This window comes from Mirounga leonina, unplaced genomic scaffold, assembly GCF_011800145.1.
Source record: "Mirounga leonina isolate KUSES-001 unplaced genomic scaffold, KU_Mleo_1.0 Mir_104, whole genome shotgun sequence".
Taxonomy (NCBI): Eukaryota; Metazoa; Chordata; class Mammalia; order Carnivora; family Phocidae; genus Mirounga; species Mirounga leonina.
Window position 1 is genome coordinate 16,460,950 of NW_023270231.1, and position 22,759 is coordinate 16,483,708.

Consider the following 22,759-nt stretch of genomic DNA (forward strand, 5'->3'; position numbering starts at 1 on the left):
GCCATTGTAGCAGGATGAAGTGTCACCGAGTCTTGGCTCTTCCCAGCTGAGGATAACGGAGGGAAACAGGAGCCAGCGAGGGGCCCAGGGCCACCCTGGGCGCAGAAAGCATGGGAACAGAGAAAGAGAGCAGAGAAGAGAGACGGAGATGTAGACCGAAGGTTCGGGAGCAGGTCGGGAGGGAAGGAGCCTCGCATGAACGCCCATCACAGGCTACACATCATACATAAACTATGTCAACGCAACCACTCTGGAAGGCGGGTACAGCCACCCCCCTTTAATAGACAAGAAAAGAGAGGCTCCAAGACATCAAGTGACCTGCCTCGGGTCCCACAGCTGGATGGTGACAAAGCGGGACTTGACCCAGGTCCACCCGGCTCAGAGGCTCTCCGGTGTGGTGGGGGCACGGTGCGGGAAGGTGAGGAAAGAAAAGATGCTAGGGGAGGAAGGGTGGTCTGAGGCCCGTTTGCTTTCCTTCCCCGTGGGTCCCCACGAGCACCCCCCGGGGCCAGTCAGGCTGGGTCTGATTTCCTTGCGTCTCTCTGGGCTATCTTCTCTCCTCTTCCAGCACCTCCCCCAAGGTCAGGCTGCAGGGCTAACTTCCTCCTGGCCTCCAGCACGACAGTGCACCCCAGCCAGCCCAGCCACTCGAGCCGTTCGGGAATAGCCTTTGAGCAGGCTGGTTACTGCCCCCCCCGCTGCCCCCATGAGATCAGAAGCTCCTGACAGCAGAAGTGTCAACGGTGTCCTGAACCGCCAGGCACTGTGCCCACAGACGTCCCATCACGTGAGGGAGCGGAGGCAGATGCTGGCTTGCTGGAGGCTCCTGGCCCCTGTGAGCTGGGGACAATTTCCCCAGGGGATGCAATAGGTAGAGACCAGCGTCTATAGCTTTCATCCCAGGATACAGCCTGCCTTAGGGATCCCAATGCCAGGAATGCAGCTACCCGTCTAATCTGGCGCTCAGGTGGGCTGTCTCCAGGCAACTGTGCTTCCCTGTCTCTCAACCCAACAGAAAGAACTGGAGAGACAGGAGAAAAGCAGCCACTACACAGTCAGGTGAATTCGCAGAGATGTGCCCAGGTCTTCCCCGCATGAGGTCAGGGGGCTGGGTCAGCTGTACTCCTGCCTGGGGGGGGGGGGTTCTCTGCTGCCACCTGGAGGCAGGTCTGGATTCTTGCTCCCCCAGCCACAGGTCTGATGCGGGTGGACCTTCTTTATAGCATCCCGTCACCTGACTCCTCTCCCCTCCTCATGGAGCCCCATGCTCTGCACCAGGGTCTGAGTGAGGATTCTTTGGGATGGTGGTGGTGGGGGAACGGCATGTGTAAACTGGTCTCCATCCTGCCCCTCTGGGGTGTCCTCCATACTGCAGAGTGCTCGCTCCAAAAATGCTACTCTGACCACGCTGCTCACTGCTCAGCACCTGGTATGGCTCCCCACTGCCCTCAGGTTCTCTACAACCTGGGCTCTGCTGGCCTTTACGGTCTTGTCTTTTGGCCACCTTACCCCTGGCGTACCCATAAAACCGGAAAGCGTGAAGGTGCCTTTGCATATAGGCTGTTCACTCTGCTCGGGATGCCTTCTCCTCTCCCCTGCATTCACGTGGGGACCACCTAATCTTAGCCTCCTAACTGGTCTCCTGCCCCAGCCCTGACTGCCACAGTCTGGTCTTGACACAACAGCTACGGGGATCCTTTCCAAAGCTGTGTAAGATCGTGCTCCTCAAAGGTCACGACCCTGCAATGGCTCCACCTCACTCAGGAAAAGCCCAGTGGCCTACGGGCCCCCGCCCAAGCCCTCTGGTCATTTCTTCTGCACACTCCCCAGGGTGGCACGGTTCAGGTTCCCGCTCCCGTGGCATCTCACCAACGAGATCTTCTCTGACCACCTTGCTCTGCCTCACCTAGCTTTTTTTTTTTAAGATTCACACACGTTTAATGTATATAAAGGCAAGAAAAGGAGAGTCCCGAATTCAAGAGCAATATTCTATATAATTTATATGGTGGGGTTGAGTGCCTCACCTAGTTTTATTTCACCACAGTGTTTAAAAAAATCACAGATTCTGTGTATTTACTTGTTTCCTTGCTGTCTGTCTTTCCACTCTAGAACATAAGCCCCATGAGTGCAGGGACTCAGTCTCCTGTTTACTGTTGGATTCCCTATGCAAAGGCTCACGGGCCCATGGTCTGTTTTGGTGTAAGGGGAATTAGGAAAGATTTTTTTTTTTTTAAGTAGGCTCCACGCCCAGTGTGGAGCCCAATGTGGGGCTTGAACTCAGGACCCTGAAATTAAGAGTTGGATGCCTAACTGACTGAGCCACCCAGGCACTCCAGGAAAGCTTTTGTATTTTTAAAGGGTTGTAAAGGAGAATGAGAGGAAGAGGAAAAATTATTATTATTATTATTATTATTATTATTGACAGGGCCTGTATGTGGCCTGCAAACACTGAAATATTTACTATCCGGCCCACTAGAGAAAAAGTTTGCTAACCCCTGGCCTAGAATGTGGATGGCACCTACTAGGCTCAATAAATATCTGAAGGAAAAAAAATGAATATTCCAAAACTCACCTTTAAAGGACTTCTTGCCCCAGAAATAAATTTAAATGCCTTCCTTTAGAGCACTTATAATATTTTATTTTGTTTACCATCTATTTTTTCTACCAGACTGTAAGAATATTTCTCACATCTTGTTTACCTTTGCATTCCCTAGAGGCTTAGAGCACTGTCAGGCATACAGTAGGTACTTAATAAACATTTAATCAATAACTGTGTCTGTCTTGTCCTCTCAGCACTTAGCACAGACACTCAATGGATATTTGTGGAGTGAATCGACAAAGGGAAAATTCTAGAAACTCTTCTGCTTTGCATGGCTCCAGGCCTCCTCCTAAGAGCACACAATGCTGACAGTTAAAGCAGGCACCTGTCCATCTCAGGGGCAACCAAGACGACTCCCTCTTGCCTCTAAGCAGGGACAGAGCTTTGATGGAGTCAGGGTCAAGTCTGGTTACTCGGTCCAGAAAGCTCATTGTTGCCACTCAGTCTGAACAACTGATGGTGGTACATTTGTACCACATCCAGTTTTCAGGATTTTGATCAATGGACTGATCTACTCATTTCTGCACCAACTCTCCCAACCAGGCTGCCAAGAAGGTTTGGGAGAATGAAGGGCAGTGACAGAATCAGAAAATCACGGGACTCACTGCAAACGAGACACCAATGCAGGCAATGCGGAGGTCAGGGAGCAAGGTTTAGGACTCTGGGCTGGGGCGAGCAGATCTGCTATTGAGCCCAGGGCTCGGGGCCGCACTTCCTCCAAGACTCGCTAGGGGCCATGTCTGTGTCCAACCTCTCCTTGTTCTTCTAGGACAGCAGCTTTTTACACGGAAGTTCCTGCCGTTAAGTGGTTTGGAAGAGAGTGCTTGGGGCTGCTTTCCCAGCACCAGTTCTTCTGCCTTCATTTTACCCAGAGGACTCAGTTCATGAAAACGTCATTCGTTTGACCAGGATTCTCAAACTAGGCTTCAGGCCAGTTGGGCGCTAGGTGGAGACACCTACTGGTGGACAGTGATATTGCGCCCAAGCTCTATAATGCGTAGTAATAGTAATACCTGGAAGTTGACGCAGGTAGCTAAGTACTAGGAGCTGCAAGCTTGACATCTAAGTATTCCCATGTAAGGAACATCATTCTTGTGGTCCAGCAGGAATAAGAGAACAAACAGGTCAGCAGAGAAATCTGACAGTGGAAGGGTGATTTTAATACTGAGGAAGTGCTATAAAATATTCTCAAGAGGTACAGTGCCCAAGGTACCACAGAATTTTCTAACTGGCATGTTTTTATTCATGATGACATGTCTTGAATTTTTAAAGATAACTGCATGGACTGCATTTTGTCCCTCCAAAATTCATATGCTGAAGCCTTAACTCTCATAGGATGGCATTTGGAGGTGGGCCTCTGGGAGGTAATTAGGTTCAGATGAGGTCATGAGGGTGGGGCCCCCACGATGGGGACAGTGCCCTTACTAGAAGAGACATCAGAGAGCTTGTTCTTGCTCTTTCTCTGCCATAGGAGGACACCGTGAGAAGGCAGCAGTCTAGAAGCCAGGAAGAGGGCTCTTGGCAGAACCTGATGGTGTTGGCACCTTGATCTCAGACTTCCAGGCTCCGTACTTGTGAGGAAATAAGTTTCTGTTGTTTAAGCCACTCATTCAATAGTATCTTCGTTATGGCAGCCCAAGCCAGACTAATACAGTGAGTAATGATAAAGTAGGATTTTCTTTCCAGAAATTCACTATACTGCCAGTCTTGCTGAAAGAGCCAGTAAATTAGAGGATACTGAAATAAGTAAAGGGTAGAAAAATCAAGAAGAAAGATGCTCTTTAAATAATCAGATGACCTCTTAAATTTGGTGGGAGGACTTTTTCCTGCTGGATGAGCAAAAGTTGAGCCCATATTAGCCCAAGTCTGCAGGAGCCAGCCAGCTGGCCATGACTGGCAAATTTTGGAGACAAATAAGCTTTCTCCAATTCAGAGTTCTGGCACAGAAATCTCAGGGTTTGGGCTGTCAACCTTAAATCCCTTTCACAGTCAATCAAGAAGGCCAGTTCTAACACAAAGGAAGTGTTCAAAGGTCAAATAAGAAAATAAGGCTAATTCCAGCATGGGTCTTTAGCCTGAATGAAGAAAGATGCTATTTTCCATCCAGCTGAACTATAAATAAATCCATCTCCCATCATTGCAGGTGAATGATGTAATAGTCGTCACCACAAATTAGAACCTCTTCACTTCTCCAGACCAGTCCCCTCATCAAGGCTGTTCTGACCGGACACTTTGGTTTTTGCAAACCAGAGCTGTCTCTTTCCTCTTCTCCTTTAGCCGTTCCCTCCAGGAATGTCTCTGCACACTCAAAGCCAGAAACTCTGTGACCTGCCCAAGAGTGGCTATGCCTCTTCTCCTCTCTGTTCTTTTCTAAGAAACATATCATTATGCTCAGAGCTCAAGGACCATTTGCAGCTTTAACAGGATGCCATAGCCCCGGCCAGTACCTATTAAACCCGAAAGTGGAGCTGTAAACAGACTGGTTGGGAAAAGGACGGCGTTCGTTCCAGACGCCAGACCTTGAGGGAAAGAGACCCAGCTCCTCCCCACTCTTCCTTGCTAGAATGGCTGGGGCCCTATAAAGCTGACCATAGGCCTTGTACCCAGGGGGCCGTAAAGGGACCAGAGCCATTGAATTTGGACAGGGACGCCCATGTGCTTTGAATTAATGGTAGCAGTATAAAGACAGCAGTAAACATGCAGCACTTAAAATATGCCAGGCATTGTTCTAAGTGCTTTGTACATATTACTATAAATCCTATAATAATCCGCCAAGATAGATTACTATTATTATCCCCATTTTACAGATGAGAGAACTGAGGGCCATGAGAGGAGGCATCCTTTTTCACACCCAGGATCTCTGCTTGGCCCCTCTTTCCCTACATCATTATCAATGCTCTCAATCTTCCTGGAGTCCTAGATGCATACAAGAACTTAGACTTCTGGAAGCTCTGAAGACCATGCTGGCTGTAGGTATGGGGGTTGTGGGCAGGGGACTTTGCAGATATGGGGTGGGGGCAGATAATCCTGGGTTGCTGGAAGGAAAGGTCAGACTGTTGTGAATCTAAAGTTGTCAACCCCAGGCCTGCAAAGACTGAGTCATTCTTTTGTGCATACCCGAATCCCCACCTTCTCTTTCTCCATCATTGCTCTAGAGAGAAGAGCTGTGCCTTCCAGGGTGGAGAAGGGAGGCTGGGAAGGGAGGGCACTGATGCTCGGGAGAAGGGAGTGAGCGCCAGAGATGCTGGAAAGGGTGGCCGTTACTGCCCAAAACAGTGGCCGACTAAGGGAAGCATGGAGGCTGGGCCTCCCACCTGTGCACCTCTCCTCAATCCCAGCCACCCTTCGCTCTGTGGAAAGCTCCTGCTCACTCTTCAAGACCCAGTGTCTCTTCTTTTTTGACCCCTTCCAACACCTGGGAAGAATGCTCTCAGCTGTGAGGCACCACATTCCTCTGTCTACAGCAGAGAAGAGGTACCTAACCCCCTACATCTGGTCAGGGGGTGTCGGGCTCCCCTACTCCTCTGAGGCATTCTCAGGGAAAGACAGCAGGTCTTATCCAGTCTGTACCTTTTTGGTATAGGATGCAACAACCTCTAATTCTTTTTCTGGGAAACAGGCTGGAATATCAACCAATCAACCAAGCATCCATCCATCCATCCATCCATCCATCCATCCATCCATCCATCCATCCACCCAGTCACATGCTGTATTCCTCAGGCAGTGCCCAGGGCCTGGCGATCAGAGGTGCTCAGCAGGGGTATGTTGAACATTGAAAGAATGAAAATGCAAAATATTCTTACCAGATTTCTTTTTCCCAACATGCTCCCTGCACAGGAAAGAAGGGGGTGGGAGAGAGTAACGAGTCAGTAGGGTTACACGGTGACATGAGTTATTCCATTAGGAAACTGAGATTCTCCATCCCACAACATCTCCAGTGAATGAACATAATCAGAGGCAGCCCCGGGGACCCAGATTCTTTCAAAAAGAAAGAATTCCTCTTATTCTTCTCCCTTTGCCCTGTAAGTGCTCTAGCACCCCGGGGACCAGCATGTCTACTCTATTTGCAGAGCAGGGGGCCCTAGGGAGGGGTTGATGTGGGGGCATGCAGTATGAAAACAACCTTAGGCCCCCATGTTGCACAGGGCCTGATGCCCACCTCGGCAGGCACAGCTGAGGCCCTGCCCCACTTCTTAGGGCTGCCCTGAGCTGTACTCATGGAGCAGAAAGCTCCCGGCGGTAAGTGTAAGCGGAACGCACGAAAACTGGGTAGAAGTCTAGATATCAGTAAATAAAACATGGCTCTCTCGCTGTGACATAGAGAACACTACTGTGGGCTAGGATTCATACAGAATAAAGAGTACCGACTCCCTTGTATTTGTCAGCCACATTGGAATTTATACACACAACTGCATTACCAATACAATATTACAAATCAGGGATTACAAAATACTTATAAATAAAGCATCCCATTAGTAAAAAGGTTTCCTATATTATAAAGGGAAAAGGGAGGTGACCAGATAGTTGGGTTGAGACAGATGGTGTGGCAGTAGTAACATCAGCTAATAATTACTAAGTGTTATTACCCTGTGCCAGTACCCTGGCTGGGTACTTTTAGTTCACTCATTTAATACTAATAATAACCCTTGGAAAGAAGTACTCTTTTAATGCCCATTTTCTAGGTGAGGAAAATGAGGCCCAGAGAGGCTAGGTAACTTGCTGAAGGCCACACAGCTAGCAAGGTGCAAGCTGAACCCAGATCTACCTGATTTTTAAAAATTGAGCTATAATTCATGCACTATAAAATTCATTCTTCTAAAGTGCAGCGTTCACTGGTTTTTAGCATATTCACAAGGTTGTGTAATTATCACCACTGTCTAATTCCAGAAAATATTCATTATTCCAAAGAGAAACCCTGTACCTAGAAACAGTCACTTACTAATTCCAGAAAATATTCATCATTCCAAAGAGAAACCCTGTACCTAGAAACACTTACTAATTCCAGAAAATATTCATCATTCCAAAGAGAAACCCTGTACCTAGAAATAGTCACTTGCTGTTCGCACTCCCCCCAACTGCTGGCAAATACTAATTTGCTATTGATGCTAACGATTTGTCTATTCTGGACGTTTTATATGAATGGGATCATACAGTACGAGGCTCTTTGTGACTGGCTTCTTTCGGGTGGCATGTTTTCAAGGGCCAAGCACCTTGTACCACGGATGAGTATTTTATTCCTTCTTATGGCTGAATAAAACCCCGCTGTGTGGGTAAACCACACTTGGCTGACGTGTTCATCAGCTGAGAGGCACTGGGTTGTTTCCACATTTTTGGCTCTTACGAATCCTGCTTCTGTGAATGTGGACACGGGTTTTTGTGTGGACGTGTATTTTTATTTCTCTTGGGTCTATGCTGGAACGGAATGCCAGGTCACATGGTAACTCTCGGTTTCACTTTTTGAGGAACTGCCAGGCTGTCTTCCATAGCAGCTGCACCATCTTATGAGCTCGCCTGCTGCGACACCAATGCAGTTTCCTCACATCTTCGACAACACTCACTGCTCTCTGCTTTTTGGTTCTAGCCATTCCAGCGGTTGTGGTTTGGATTCGCATTTCCTGATGGCTAACGATGCTGAGCAGCTTCTTCTCTTCTCTGCTTATTGGCCATTTGTGTATCTTCTTCGGAGAAATGTCAAGTTCAGTCTGATTTTCAAGTCTGGCTTTTTCACCAGCGTGTAATGACCCTGTCCCTGTCATCGCGGGCATCGTGGGAGAGGGAGAGGGGGCTAAGCCAATCCCCTGAGCCTGGGGCTGCACTGCTGTGCACCTGGGAGGAGCAGCAGGGCCTGGCCCCAGTGCTGGGCTGCGCTGGTTGGTTGTGCTGTCCCCTGGCCATGCATTACCTCAGTGGGGCTAAACTTCATCGCCCCTGTGCGGGGGAGGGTGAGAGCAACAGCCGAATAATCTAGCTCACGTTTACCGGCACTTACTGGGTACAGGGTGCTGGTCAGAGTGCTGTATCTGGACCCACCTGATGAACGTTCATAATAATCCTTGAGGGTTACTCCATTTCACAGGTGGAGACACGGAGGCCCAGAGAGATTGAAGCATCTCACCCAACATCAGAACCCAGGGAGCCCGGCTGGGGCCCACTCTCCTGACCAAACCCTGGCCTGGCCTGTAGGTGAAGTCTCCTTCTTAGCGGCCAGATCCAAGACACACCCACAGAGGTCCCTCAAGGCTGCCTCTGTGTAAAGCACCATCTGCCTGAGTTGCCATCAAGGCCTGTGACCTGAGCCACGGTCTGGGCTCCTTGAAGTCCTGGGCTCCTGCCTGCCATATATTCCTGCTGGTTGTCTTGCTGTCCTGGCCGGAGCCGGCAGTTAGGGGCAGCGGGGGGCTCTTGGGATCAAGCAGCAGCATGTGTGGGCTCACCAGGCACATCATCTTCTCTGTGTGACATGCTTGGGACGGTCCCAAGTTTTCCTATGCCTGGCAGCAAAAAAACCTTCCTTTAACAGCACCATTTGGAATCCATCTTCTGTCTCCCTAAAGACTGCTGGGAACGACCCTCAGTTTCCATCTTTAGCCCTAACTCAGGTATGAGCTTCAGGATCCTGATCAAGGGACCAGCTGTTTCGTTGCTATTTCATTACTCCCTGAACCAACAACCAAGGCCCACCTGAGACTGACTGCCTGCTGTGGCCCCAGAGCCATCCCCTGGGCCTTCAGCAACCTCCCCACCTTCCTTGCACGTCAAAGCCTGGCTTAAAGACAGGAAGGCCTCACCAGGTAGGTACCTGCCATGCACCAGGCTCTCCTTTACAGGCAGGATGGTGTTTAATCCTCACAACCAACATGGGATCGAGGTTAGCCAAGACCACTTTACTGATGAGGAAACAGAAGCTCAGAGAAGTCAAGACACTTGTTCAAAGTCATATAGCAGGGAAGGGACAGAGAGATTGGAACCTTTTCCTTCTTTACAGGAAGCCTCTTGGAACTAGATACATATACTCCAGCAGGATGCTGTTGGCTTATCACAGCTGGTACTTTGTGCTTTCTTTGGTATAGTCTAGGCTACGTTTTGTATTTTTAGCAGCTGTTCTACTTGTGTGTACGTGTGCGTGCGTGCGCCTGCACCTGTTCTGTCTCTCTGGCCCAAGAGCCTGGCTGGCACTTCTCAGCCCTTCCCGACAGGTGCTGGCTCTGGGCCCTCTGACCCCAGACTGCCCCGCCCCTGTGGGCTGGTCCCCACCCCACCCCCAGCCCTGCGACTGCTCCATTACAGAGAACTCTTCTCTCCGCAGACACGCATGGTGGTTTCCCCCACAATTAAACTTTTTTAATAAGCGCTATGTGTAGGTCAGTGTTTTGGGCGGGCAGGGTCATCGGTGCCATCAACTCCTGATCTGTAAAGCCAGCAGGCTGGGGGGAGAGTCTCTCCAGCGCGCCTGGGCTGCCGGGACCACTGGCTACGCAGAGACAGGCACCTGGGAGTGTTTTCTGTCTGCTGCAGGGGCTGGGGTGAACATTTTGGGATAGTGTTAGACCCTGGATGACCAGGATCAAATTCTGGCCCCGGCCCTGTCACTCACGAGCACTGAGACCTCGAGCAGGTCTTGTCATTCATTCATCCATATCCCTCACGGTCACGAGCACTTTCACCCTTGTGGGCAAGGCCCTACCCCAAGGGCATCTAGGCTCCCGCTTCCACCACTCTCCACGCGTGCCTTGTACGTGCAGGCGTGTAGGAGATTCCAGGAGTGACCCTAGGCCAGCTTCCTTCCCCTGTGCGGGCCACATGGAGCAAGGCCCCACAAGGGCTCAATCACGGTGGTCAAGTTGAATTTTTTACTTTGCTCTACTCCAATTCCTCTTGGGCCCGGCCTGGGAGCAGGGCTGGCCGTGAGGGCACACTCTAGGGAAGTCCACACACCAACTTACTCTTTGGGGGGATTCAGGTCCTCGGGTCTTGTCTCAAAGAACTGCAGCACCTCATCACACTGAGAGATATAGGGGGGCAGCTGGATCAGGGCCTGGAGAAGAGACACAAATGAGTCCAAAGGAAGGAGAGGGGTGTCAGGAATGCCATGAGTCAGGGCTTCTCAAACTTGGGTATGATAAGAATCACCTGGGGGGCTTGTGAAATCAGACGGTTGGGTCCCAGATTTTCTGATTCAGTAGGTCTGGGGTGGGGCCTGAGAATGTGCATATCTGACAAGTTCCCTGGTGTTGCTGCTGGTTTGGGGACCACACACACACACACAGGCGTGCACATACATGTTATGGGCATATCTGAGCAAAGAATATGTATACATTTATCTAAAACACTAAACTAGGGACTTCATGCCATGTCATTATTCTTCTATGACTTCATGTCTACTGGATCTTGAGGGTGTCTATTGCACAAACGTATCGTATTTTATTGACCCAGCTGCCTACTGGTGAACGCTAAGCTGGTTTCCAACATGCCTGCATGCGTGTCTTAACTCACAGAGCTGCAGTGTTACAGCGAGGGCACTGCTTTATGATTTGGGTAGAGGTTAGAAGTATCCAGGCTACTGAGGGCTAGAAACATCTGGCATCTGTCACTGCCCCAGTCCATATTAATTTGCCATCCTAGCTCATCAGTTAAAGGAGCCTCAGGTGTCTGCCAGCGGGTTGGATAAGGAGTGGGTGGAGGGCACCACGGGGACTAGGCATTCGTTATGCCCGTTCATCTCCCAACAGGTATCCATTCAATGATTCAACAGACATGATTTCTGGGCCCAGCACTGCACTGGTGTCTGTGTCCAATATGAGAGAAGGATGTGTACATCCCGATCCTGAAAGAATATGAAACTAAGACGAAGCTCCATCATGAATAAACAGCTTAGTTCAACAGATCTTTATTTAAGCCCCTTCTGGCCCGGGGCCTGAGGATGCAGATCGCAGTGCAGGAGAGCTGCGTCATGCACACATTCTCGTACAAACTTCTGTGCAGGGAGCGCGCCTGCGCACATGCCCAGACGTCAAGAGCATGGGCAATTCTGCCCGTCATTTCAGCCCGCCAGTTCCTGCTCTGGAGGGAGGCAAGACCCTGCTCCTCTCCACAGAAGGCCTCAGTTCCGGGGTGCCTCTCATGAGCCTCCTGCAAGCGTTGAGTGAGTTGGGAGTGGAAAAAAACATGTCCTATATTTGCTAGATAACAAACCTCTAAAAGCTCACCTCCCATTCATCCCCTGCAAAGTGGTCCTCCAACGCTGCTCCTGGCATACGATGAACTAATGGAGAGACGGATGGGGGTCTCCAGTGGTCCCTTCCTCAAGGTTTCAGGGGTATTTTGACTTATTTTTCTGATTTTTAAGAAGTTTTAGGGGCGCCTGGGTGGCTCAGTTGGTTAAGTGTCTGCCTTTGGCTCAGGTCGTGATCCCAGGTTCCTGGGATCGAGCCCCACGTGGGTCTCTCTGCTCTGCTGGGAGCCTCTTCTCCCTCTCCCTTTGCCCCTCCCCCCTGCTCATGCTCTGTCAAAATAAATAAAATCTAATAAATAAATAAATAAATAAATAAGTAAAAAGTTTTAATTGTGGTAAAATAACACATAAAATTTGCCATCTTAATCATTTTTTTAAGTAGGCTCCATGCCCCATGTGGGGCTCGAACTCATGACCACGAGACCAAGAGTCACCTGCTCTACAGACTGAGCCATCCAGGCACCCTATCATCTTTAGCATTTTTAAGCATACAGTTCAGTGGCATTAAGTACATTTGCCTTGTTAGGGAACCATCCCCAGAATGCTTTCTATTTTGCAAAACTGAAGCCCTGTACCTATTAAATAATTCCTCCTTCCCTCAGCTCCTGGCAACTGTTCTACCTTCTGTCTGTATGAATTTGATTACTCCAAGTACCTCATATAAGTGGAATCATACAATATTTGTCCTTTTATGCCAGGCTGCTTGTATTTAGCTAATGGCCTCAAGGTTCATCTATGCTGTAGCAGGTGCTGGAATTTCCTTCCTTTTCAAGGCTGAATAATATTCCACCCTATGGCTATGCCACATTCTTTTTTTTTTTTTTTTTTAAGATTTTTATTTATTTGTCAGAGAGAGAGAGAGCACAAGCAGGGGGAGCAGCAGAGGAGGGAGAGGGAGAAGCAGGCTCCTCACTGAGCAAGGAGCCTGATGTGGGACTCGATCCCAGGACTCTGGGATCACGACCTGAGCCGAAGGCAGACGCTTAACGACTGAGCCACCCAGGCGTCCCTGGCTATGCCACATCCTGTTTATTCATTCACCCACTGATGGTCACCTGGGTAGCTGACCCTATACGGCCTTTGAGTCTGGCTCTGACTTTAAGCCAGACCCCCAGGTTCAAGCTGTCTCATACCTAAAGCTGAAGAAGACGTGAGGTCGGTGGACTTGTTTTAGCAGGGTGATTTCCCTAGTCACTGTCCAAGCTCTTCACCCCAGAAGGGCCTGCTATCTGTGGCTCATTGATTTTACTGAAGTAGCTCCTGCTCTGCAGCAAATCCCCAGGGACTGATCTTTTCCAAGCCAGAGGCAGAGAGGCCAAGAGAGAGAGCAGGCGCTTCCCTCCCCTGCCTCTAGCTTCTGACCTTCTTCTCTTTCTGGTTTGGAGGATTCATTCTGCTTGGGACGAGCTGCTGTCTTCGGGGCCCCTGCTGGTCTCGCTTTCCTCTGAAATCCTGTAGTTCGTACAGTTAGAACCACATAATGAAGGAGCTGATTATATGCTGGACCGTGGTGTGTCCTGGCTGCTTTGTGTGCAGAGATCTTGCGGTTGCCCCCAGACTGCAAGAACACCATTCCCTTATGTCGGCTCAGCACTCGACGGCTCCCAGAAGGCGTTCGTCTGTGTCATTCCATGCAGTCCTGGGAGGGCTGGCCCATTTCGGAGATGGGGAAATGGAAGATCTGGCGAAGTAGGTAGGACTGGAGAGCCCAGGGCTGGCCGACTCCAGCTCCTCTACCCCGAACCCACAGAAGGCAGGGGTATGTGGCTGTTTCTCCTGCACCTTCCCAGAGGTCTAGATAGTGTTGGGGAGCCCCTGATGCCTGGTTGAAAGTATTCCCTGGACCAATGCCATGAGGGAGAGCAGGGTGGGCCCTGAGGTGGCCATGGCTCCACCTACGGGGGGCCTCCCGGGGTGCTCCCTGCTGAAATGATCAGAGGCTCCTAAAGGACCAGTGAGGGAAGGGACAACGAGGCCCACGGAAACCTCCTGACAATGCCAAGTTCCCTTTTGGTTTTGAGCAATTCCTAGGAAGTAAAAGCCAAATCCCTAAACCATAAAATACAGCCAAGTTACTAATAAAAGGCGGCACTGAATGCTTTGATGTTTACCCCTTTCATTTTGGAAGGACAGGCTAACATAAAAACATGACCTGGGGCAGAGAAATAATTCTGCTTCTGAAATACTCCAGAACTGTCTTGTGTTCGGTCAGTAAAAACAAAGAACCACAGTTCCAGGAAAACTCAGTTCTGTCCCGGAGAGAATCCTGGCCCTTTGGATAGATGTGGCTGGTCGATGCAGGGATGAGAGGAGAGGTGAGCAGAAAGAGTCCTGTTTGCTGAGAGTCATGATAAAGGTCAGATAGCCCCAGCTCCTGATTCTCGCTCTGGCCATGTCCCAGCACCTCTCTGAGCTTCAGTTTGCTCATCTGTAAAATGGAAATCACAAACACCCACCTTGGAAGGTTGTGCTACAGAATAAGTGAGGAAGTGGCTTTAAGATTTCCATCATACACTAGCTGCCTTGACAACATTAACTCTTTGTCTCTCGGTACTGTATTAATCAAGTACAGTAGTGTAGTGGTTCCGGGAGGTGATTCTAGAGCCAGCAAGATGGCTCTGCTAAATAACAATGCCTCGCCTAGTGAGGGAGTTGGGTTTTCTCAGTTCTTTCAACCCTCTTGAACTTCAAAATGAATGCCCCAGCGAATTACCACTTTTCTCTCATTATATTTTTAAAATTTTATTTCAGTGTGATAAGAACACTCACCACGAGATCTATCCTCGTGACAAATTTTAAGTGCACAATACAGTATTATTGGGTGTTGTACTGTGGATCTCTAGAGCTTACTCCTCTTGCTTGGCCGCAACTTTATACCCGTCGGTTAGTAACGCCCCGTTTTTCTGTCCCTCCGGCCCCCAGCAACTACCATTTTGCTCTGTGATTCTGAGCTTGACTATTTCAGATCATGTAAGTGGAATCATGTGGGATTTTATCTTTCTGCGACTGGCTTATTTCACTTCGTAAAGCGTCCTTAAGGTTCATCCACATTGTGACATATTGTCGAATATCCTTTCAAAAGGTGGAATAGTATTCTGTTGTATGTATATACCACGTTCAGGTTGTTTCTACATCTTGGCTATCAGGAATAGTGGGAGTGCTAATCTCTCTTCCAGATCCTGACTTCAATTTCTTTGGATGTATACCAAGAAGTGGGACTGCTGGATCATATGGTAGCACTATTTTTAATTTTTTGAGGAACCTCCATACTGTTTTTCATAGGGGCTGCATTTCGCATTCCCACCAACAGTATGCAAGTGTTCCAGTTTCTCCATATCCTTACCAACACTTGTTTTTTGTTTTTGTTTTTTTATAATAGCCATCCTGACAAATGTGAGGTGGTATCACATTGTGGTTTTGATTTGCATTTCCCTGATGATGAGTGACATTAAGCAGTTTTTCATATACCAGTTGGTTATTTGTGTATCTTCTTTGGAGAACTGTCTATTCAAGGCCTTAGCCCATTTTTAAATCAGGTTATTAGCTTTTTTACTCTTGAGATATATGGGTTCTTTATATATTTGAGATTGACCCCTTGACAGATATATGATTTGCAAATATTTTCTTCCATTTTGTATGTTGCTTTTTTACTCTGTTGATTATTTCCTTTATTGTGCAGCTTTTTAGTTTGATGTAGTCCCACTAGTTTATTTTTATTTTTGTTGCCTCTGCTTTTGGTATCATATCCATGAAATCACTGCCAAAAGCCCTCAAATAAATCCACACATATAGGCAACTGGTCTTTGACAAAGGCACCGAGAACATATAACAGGAAAGGGACAGTCTCTTCAACAAATGGTGCTGGGAGAACAACATCCACATGCAAAAGAATGACACTGGGCCCTTATCTTACACCACACGCAAAAATCCACTCCAAATGGATTAAAGACTTAAACATAAGACCTAAAACTGGGAAATTCCTGGAAGAAAAAGCTTTTCTAACTTGTCTCTTTAAGAGCAGGACCAGGTTGGGGCACCTGGGTGGCTCAGTCAGTTGAGCATCCAACTCTTGGTTTTGGCTCAGGTCATGACCTTATGGGTCATGGGATTGAGCCCTGCGTGGGGCTCGGTGCTCAGCGGGGGATCAGCTTGAAGATTCTCTCCCTCTGCCCCTCCCCCAGCCCTCACTGGCACATGCTCTAAAATAAATAAATAAACCTTAAAAAAGAAAAAAGAAAAAGAGCAGGACCAGGTAGTTCGGGGCTTTGGGTAGGCAGGCAGCAGCTGGCTTGACTTAAAGACATATCCTTTGTTGCTATTGTTTCATTGCTCTTTTATTTTTGGCAAGTTTTAGCAGTTTTATATTATGATGTATTATAAAATTTCCTCTAAAATGTATTATTTTTAAGAAGTTAAAGTGAGTTAATTTTAATAATAATAATACAGGTGGTAGTATACAGTAAACATCTTGACAGGAGGTCTCAAATGGCTGGAGTCTGGTAAACACTGTTATTAGACTGCCTATCATTTAGTTCAAAATACCACAGTATGGGCAAACACACTCATGTGTGTGTCTGTCTGTGTGTGTATGTGTGTGTGTGTTAGATTTAAGCTACACCCCAATGATGGTTAGTAAAAATTTCAATCTTCATCAGAAATGAACACTTTGGCAAGTAAAGAACTCTCATCACAAGTCCTCACTCTAGAAAAGGCTATTTCATGGCTTCAGTTATCTTGACCTCTGACCAACACTGTAGCCTTTATCCACCAGCACAACAGTTGTTAGAAATGATATTCTTTACTGGTGAAATGAGGGATATTCTAGAAATATTCTCAGATACTCTGGCCCTTGCATGAAAAGAACGTGCCAAGTCCATCCTCCAAAATGGTGCCCAGGGTCTAGGATTCTGAATCCTCTGTGTTCTGTTTCTTCTAGGGGATTTAAATGTCAGACCAGGGTGGGATTAGCCGATCCTGGCACTGGGATATCATTCCATTTGTCTCGAGGAAATGTCCATGCAAAGTGGTGTCAGACTGACAGCTGGTGTTTCAATAAGCTTACAGAACAACTTGAGAGGCTGTTTAGGGAGCTGCTTGATAATGCTTGTATATGTGGCAGTATTTGGCCAAGTTTTGTTTTCACTGTGTTCTTCAATGAACAGAGGTTCTTAAATTTAATGTAGTCAAATAAATCAATCTTTTAATGGCTGGTACTTTGTCTTTAAAAATCCCTCTATACCTAGAGATTATAAAGTTTTTTCCCCCCTATTTTTATCTTTTAAAACCTTTTATACGGGGCGCCTGGGTGGCTCAGTTGGTTAAGCGACTGCCTTTGGCTCAGGTCATGATCCTGGAGTCCCGGGATCGAGTCCCGCATCGGGCTCCCTGCTCGGCAGGGAGTCTGCTTCTCCCTCTGACCCTCCTCCCTCTCATGCTCTCTGTCTCTCATTCTCTCTGTCTCAAATAAATAAATAAAATCTTTAAAAAAAAATAAATAAATAAAACCTTTTATACTATTGCCTCTTACATTTAGGTCTTTAATTTCCTTGGAAATGATTACACGTATGGTGTGAGGCAGGGGTTAGTTACCATTTTTTTTTCCCCCATAAAGATCCCCACTTACTGAGGAAGCCAACCTTTCCTCAATGATCGGCAACGCTGCCTTTGTCAGTATTTAAGTGTTCAAATACACACAGGTCTGTTTCTGGCTTCTCTATTTAGTTCCAATGGTCTGCCTATCCTTGTGCCAACACCACACTATGTTAATTACTATAACTTTATAATAGGTCTAGTAGAGCAGAAAGTTTCTTCCTAGTTGGAATTAGGTTTGGGATACCTACAGCCTTTCTCTATCTTTATCTATTGGAGACTACCAATTTCTACTAAAATAAAGCTAATAGTTATAGGTTAAATTGGCTTAAGTCAGCTCAAAACAATGCCAATAACAGATACTCAAATGTTAAGTAAAAGTCTGTGTAGTCTGTAAAAGATTTTGCAAACCTTGGAATAGATAGTTTCATCTCCTTCCAGGAGGGCAGTTCCCTTGAAGCCAAGCCGGGGAATTTGGCCAACCCAAACCCCAAAATATCTGCTCTGTTCTGCTTCTTATGATGCATTAATTGCACGGAGTGGTAACTTTCATGTGGCTCATCTGACATAAGCCACTTCTTCCCTATGGTGAAACCAGGTGAATTCATGATCTCTATACCATTCCAAGCATCAGCCAGATGCAGGCAGCTGCTGCTATCTCTTTTTATTTCAGGATTTTTAAAAAAGATTTATTTATTTATTTTGGGGGTAGATGGGCAGAGGGAGAGGGAGAGAGAGAGAACCTCAAGCACACTTCCTGCTGAGCCTGGAGTCTCGGGGCTCGATCCCACGACCCCCAAGATCACAACCTGAGCCAAAATCAAGAGTTGGATGCCCAACTGAGCCACACAGGTGCCCCTCATTTCATGATTTTAAATCTCCTTTTCCAAATCAAGTATCTGGAGGTTCGTGAAGTCCTGGGTATAAAGTGTCACTCTGGGGAGAAGCTGGGTGGGCCGGGGTAAGAAGCAGGATAGCACACTTTGGGCTGAGAGACAATAGTTGCTAGGGAAGGTACCAGGTGGAAATCCCCAGCTGGCCAAGATAACCCCAGAGGTCCGAAGTTCTTGCCAGCAAGGCCTGGACAAAGGACTTTTAGGCTCTAGAGGTTTGAAAAGACACAAAGAGGAGAAGATCTGAAATTTCCTCTGAGAGCTGGGAGGCAGTAGTAGTACCTTTGTGCCTGGGTGACCTTCCCTGCCCTTCACTCCCCAATCCCTTTTTAAGGATATCCTTAGGAGAGAGAGAGAGAGGCTGTAAGTGGTATGTGAGGGCCAAGTCCTAAAAGGCCAGCATTCAACCATCAAATCCTCCAATACTATTGTTGTAAGTAACTTTCTTGTGTCTCTGTTTCTTCGCCTACGCAATGGGAATAATAAAACCTATTTCTTAAGGTTGTTGGAGGGATGAAAGGAGGTCATGTTTGGCAAAGAGAAGACAGGAGTGATCAGGAGTGATCAGGAGTGATTTTCTGCCCTTCCATGAGGTCTCTTGCCAAGACAAGGGTCATATATCCCCACACTGCCCCCCTTTACATTTTTTTAAAGATGTATTGAAGTATAATTTATGTATTATAAAATCCACGCATTCTAAGTACACAATTCAATGATATTTAGTAAATTATAGAGTTGTGCAGCCAACACCACAATCTAGTTTTAGAACTTTTCCATCGCCTCAAAAATTTCCCCCACCTAACGTGTGGTCCATCTCTGCCTGCACTGTCCTCAGGCCTTGGAAACCACTGATCTGCTCTCTGTCTCTATAAAGTTGCCTTTTCTGCACATTTCATGGAGGTGGAATCATGCAACACGTAGCCTTTTGCATCTGGCTTCTTTTAGCATCATGTGTTTGAGAGTCATCCAAGTTGCAATATTTATCAGGATTTCACTGCATTTTATTGTCAAAAATATTCTATTGTATGGGTATTCCACATTTTCTTTATCTATGCACCTGATGATGGACATCTGGATTGCTTCCAGTTTTTGGCTATTATGAGTTAGTACTGCTACAAACATGTACATTCAAGTCTTTGTGTGGATGTAAGTTTTCAATTCTCTGGAGTAGATACCTAAGAGTGGTCATATTTCACTTGTGGAAGAAAGTGCCAAACTATTTTCCAGAGTGGCTTCTCATCCTGTGTCCCCACCAGAGCGAGGGCTCCAGTTTCTCCATATCCTCACCAGTTCTTGGTTTTGTCTATCTTGTGGATTATAGCCATTCCAGTGGCTGTGCAGGTTTCTCATTACCTAATGATTGCCTAATGATTAATGAAGCTGAACACCTTTTCATGTGCTTATTAACCATCATGCATCTTCTTGGGTGAAATTTCTATTCACATCTTTTGTCTATTTTTATTTATTTATTTACTTTTTTGTTGTTTTTATTATGCACTACATTAATACACTGCATAACCTTCTAGAAGGGGTAGATGAGTATGACTGAGTTATTTTTCATCAATCAGGAAAATGCTTCCTTAATCGATATTCTCCAAACCCTTTGACACATAGTAACGATTAACTCCAGAGACCCACCTACCTCTTTGCATCAAACTCCACTGATACGGATAATAGGCAACCCTTTTTTCCTGTGGTTGTGCGCCGTGGCTATGCCGGGGATGACCAAGCACACGGCCATGACGCCGATCCCGGGCAGGATCTCGAACCACATCGCAGCGCCGCTGCCAGAGCCAAACCCCTGCCTGCCTGCCCAGCCCGGTAAAGGTCTCTTTTGTCTATTTTTAAACCGGAACATCTTTATGGTTAAGTTTTAAGAGTTCTTTGTATAGATTCAATACAAGTCCCTTGTCAGAGATGATTTACAAATATTTTCTCCTAATCTGTGACATGTCTTTTTATTTTCTTCACTGGATTTTTTTGAAGTACAGAGTTTGGAAGTTTAATGAAGTCCAACTTACCAATTTTTCTCTTTTGGTGTCATATCTAGGAACTCTCTGCCTAAATCATGGTCATAAAGATTTTCTCCTATTTTCTTCTAGAAGTTTTATAATTTTAGCTCTTATGTTTAGGTCTGTGATCATTTTGAGTTGATTTTTGTGCATGGTGTGAAGTAGGGATCCAACTTAATTTTTTCCCCCTTTTTTTGGTGTATGGATATCCTATTATCCCACACTGTTAAAAAGATTATCCTGTCCCTATTGAATTTCTTGGCACCATTGCTGAAAATCAATTGACCATAAATTTCACAAAAGTTTATTTCTAGGCCCTCACTTCTGTTCTACTGGTCTACGTGCCTATCCTTATGCCAGTCTTGATTACTGTAGCTTTTGTAGGAAGTTTTGAAATGGGTACTATAAGCCTCTAATTTTGTTCTTTTTTTTCATAATTGTTTTGGCTATTTTGGGTTCCTTGCATTTCTCCATACAATTTAGGATCAGCTTGTTAATTTCTACAAAAAAAGCTTACTAGGAGTTTGACAGAGATTATATTGAATGTATAGATCGATTGGGGAAGAACTGCCACTTTATTTATTTATTATTTTTTGTTATTTTTTGTTTGTCATTGGGATTTGTCTTTTTTTTTTTGTATTTCCAATCCTGTCCTTTGCCCATTTTCCCTGTATGGTTGTTTGTCTTTTTCACATCAATTTCTACAAATTCCACATATAACACACACACACACACACACACGTTGTTCTCATTAAGAAATTCATCCTGACCCCCAAATTCTAATTTATTCTCCTAGATTTTTTTAAGTTTTTATTTAAATTCCAGTTAGTATTCAGTGTAATACTAGTTTTAGTGCACAATACAGTGATTTAGCACTTCCATACTTCACCTGGTGCTCATCACAGCAAGTGCACTCCTCAATCCCCATCACTATTTTACCCATCTCCCCCCCCCCCCCCCCCCCGCCCCGCTTTCACCTCTGGAAACCATCAGTTTATTCTCTATAGTTAAGAGTCTGTTTCTTGGTTTGCCTCTCTTTTTTTTCCCCTTTGCTCGTTTGTTTTGTTTCTTAAATTCCACATATGAATGAAATCATAGAGCATTTGTCTTTCTTTGACTTGTTTCACCTAGCATAATACTCTCTAGTTCTATCCATGTCATTGCAAATGGCAAGATATCATTCTTTTTTATGCCTGAGTAGTAAGAAGTGCCATTTTAACACTACTGAGTCTTCTAATCCATGAGTATGTAATGTCTCTCCATTAATTTAGAGCTGGTTTAGTTTTTCTCAACAGTGTTTTGTAGTTTTAATGTATAAACCTTGTACTTCTTTTATTCAATTTATTCCTAAGTATTTTATTCTTTTTTTTTTAAAGATTTTATTTATTAATTTGATACAGAGAGAGAGCGAGAGCATGAGCAGGGGCAGAGGCAAAGGCAGAGGGAGAGGGAGAAGCAGGCTCCCCACTGAGCCAGGAGCCTGATGAAGGGCTCGATCGCAGGACTCTGGGATCATGACCTGAGCCAAAGGCAGACGCTAACCATCTGAGCCACCCAGGCGCCCCTAAGTATTTTATTCTTTTTGATGTTATTGTGAGTGGAATTATTTTCTTAATTTCATTTTTGGATTGTTCATGCTTAGTATTTAGAGGTACAACTGATTTTTTTTTTTTAATAAAGAAAGATTTTTATTTTTTATTTTTTTATTTTATTTTTTTTTTTCAATGAGGCTCCATGCCCAATGTCAGGCTTGAACTTACAACCCTGAGATCAAGAGTCTCACATTCCACCGATTGAGCCAGCCAGGTGCCTCTACAGTTGATTTTTTTTTTTTTTAATATTTTATTTATTCATTTGAGACACAGAGAGAGAGAGAGCATGAGCAGGGGGAGAGGCAGAGGCAGAGGGAGAAGCAGGCTCCCCGCTGAGCCAGGAGCCCAATGCGGGGCTCGATCCCAGGACCCTGGGATCATGACCTGAGCTGAAGGCAGACGCCTAACCATCTGAGCCACCCAGGCGCCCCAACAGTTGATTTTTTATATCGATCTTGTATCCTGTGATCTTACTAAACTTATTAGTTCTAGTATTTTTTTTTTCTTGTGGCTCCCTTACGATTTTCTCCAACAGAATCATGTCATCTGTGAATCAAGGCAGTTTTATTTCTTCCTTTCCGAACTGTATGCCTTTTATTTTCTTTTTTCCCTGTGTACACTGGCTAGAACCTCCAGGAAAATGCAGGACAGATGTGAGAGAACAAATACATTTGCTTTGTTTCCAATCTCTGCTGCTCCATTGTTAAGGCATTTCTTGTTATTCCCACCCTTCTCCAATCAGAGCTGCTAGTGATTTTAAGTTAGAGAAATAATACTAAAGGTAAGGGAACCTAGACAAAGGAAAAGCATGCTTCTTTCCCAACCACAGCTGCAAATCAAAG

The 22,759-nt window shown here is 46.2% G+C and overlaps 1 protein-coding gene and 1 pseudogene across 1 annotated transcript in view; both read right to left on the reverse strand.

Annotated features, from left to right (window-relative positions):
- SH3PXD2B (SH3 and PX domains 2B) overlaps positions 1-22,759 on the reverse strand; it is a 100,303-nt gene that overhangs the window by 28,756 nt on the left and 48,788 nt on the right. The window contains exons 5-6 of the mRNA XM_035014325.1: positions 10,543-10,634; positions 6,403-6,428 (exon numbers count right to left, since the gene is read on the reverse strand). Coding sequence (XP_034870216.1) covers positions 6,403-6,428; positions 10,543-10,634 — 118 coding nt within the window. The remainder of the gene's footprint in view (positions 1-6,402; positions 6,429-10,542; positions 10,635-22,759) is intronic.
- On the reverse strand, positions 19,814-21,283 carry LOC118016742 (annotated as a pseudogene).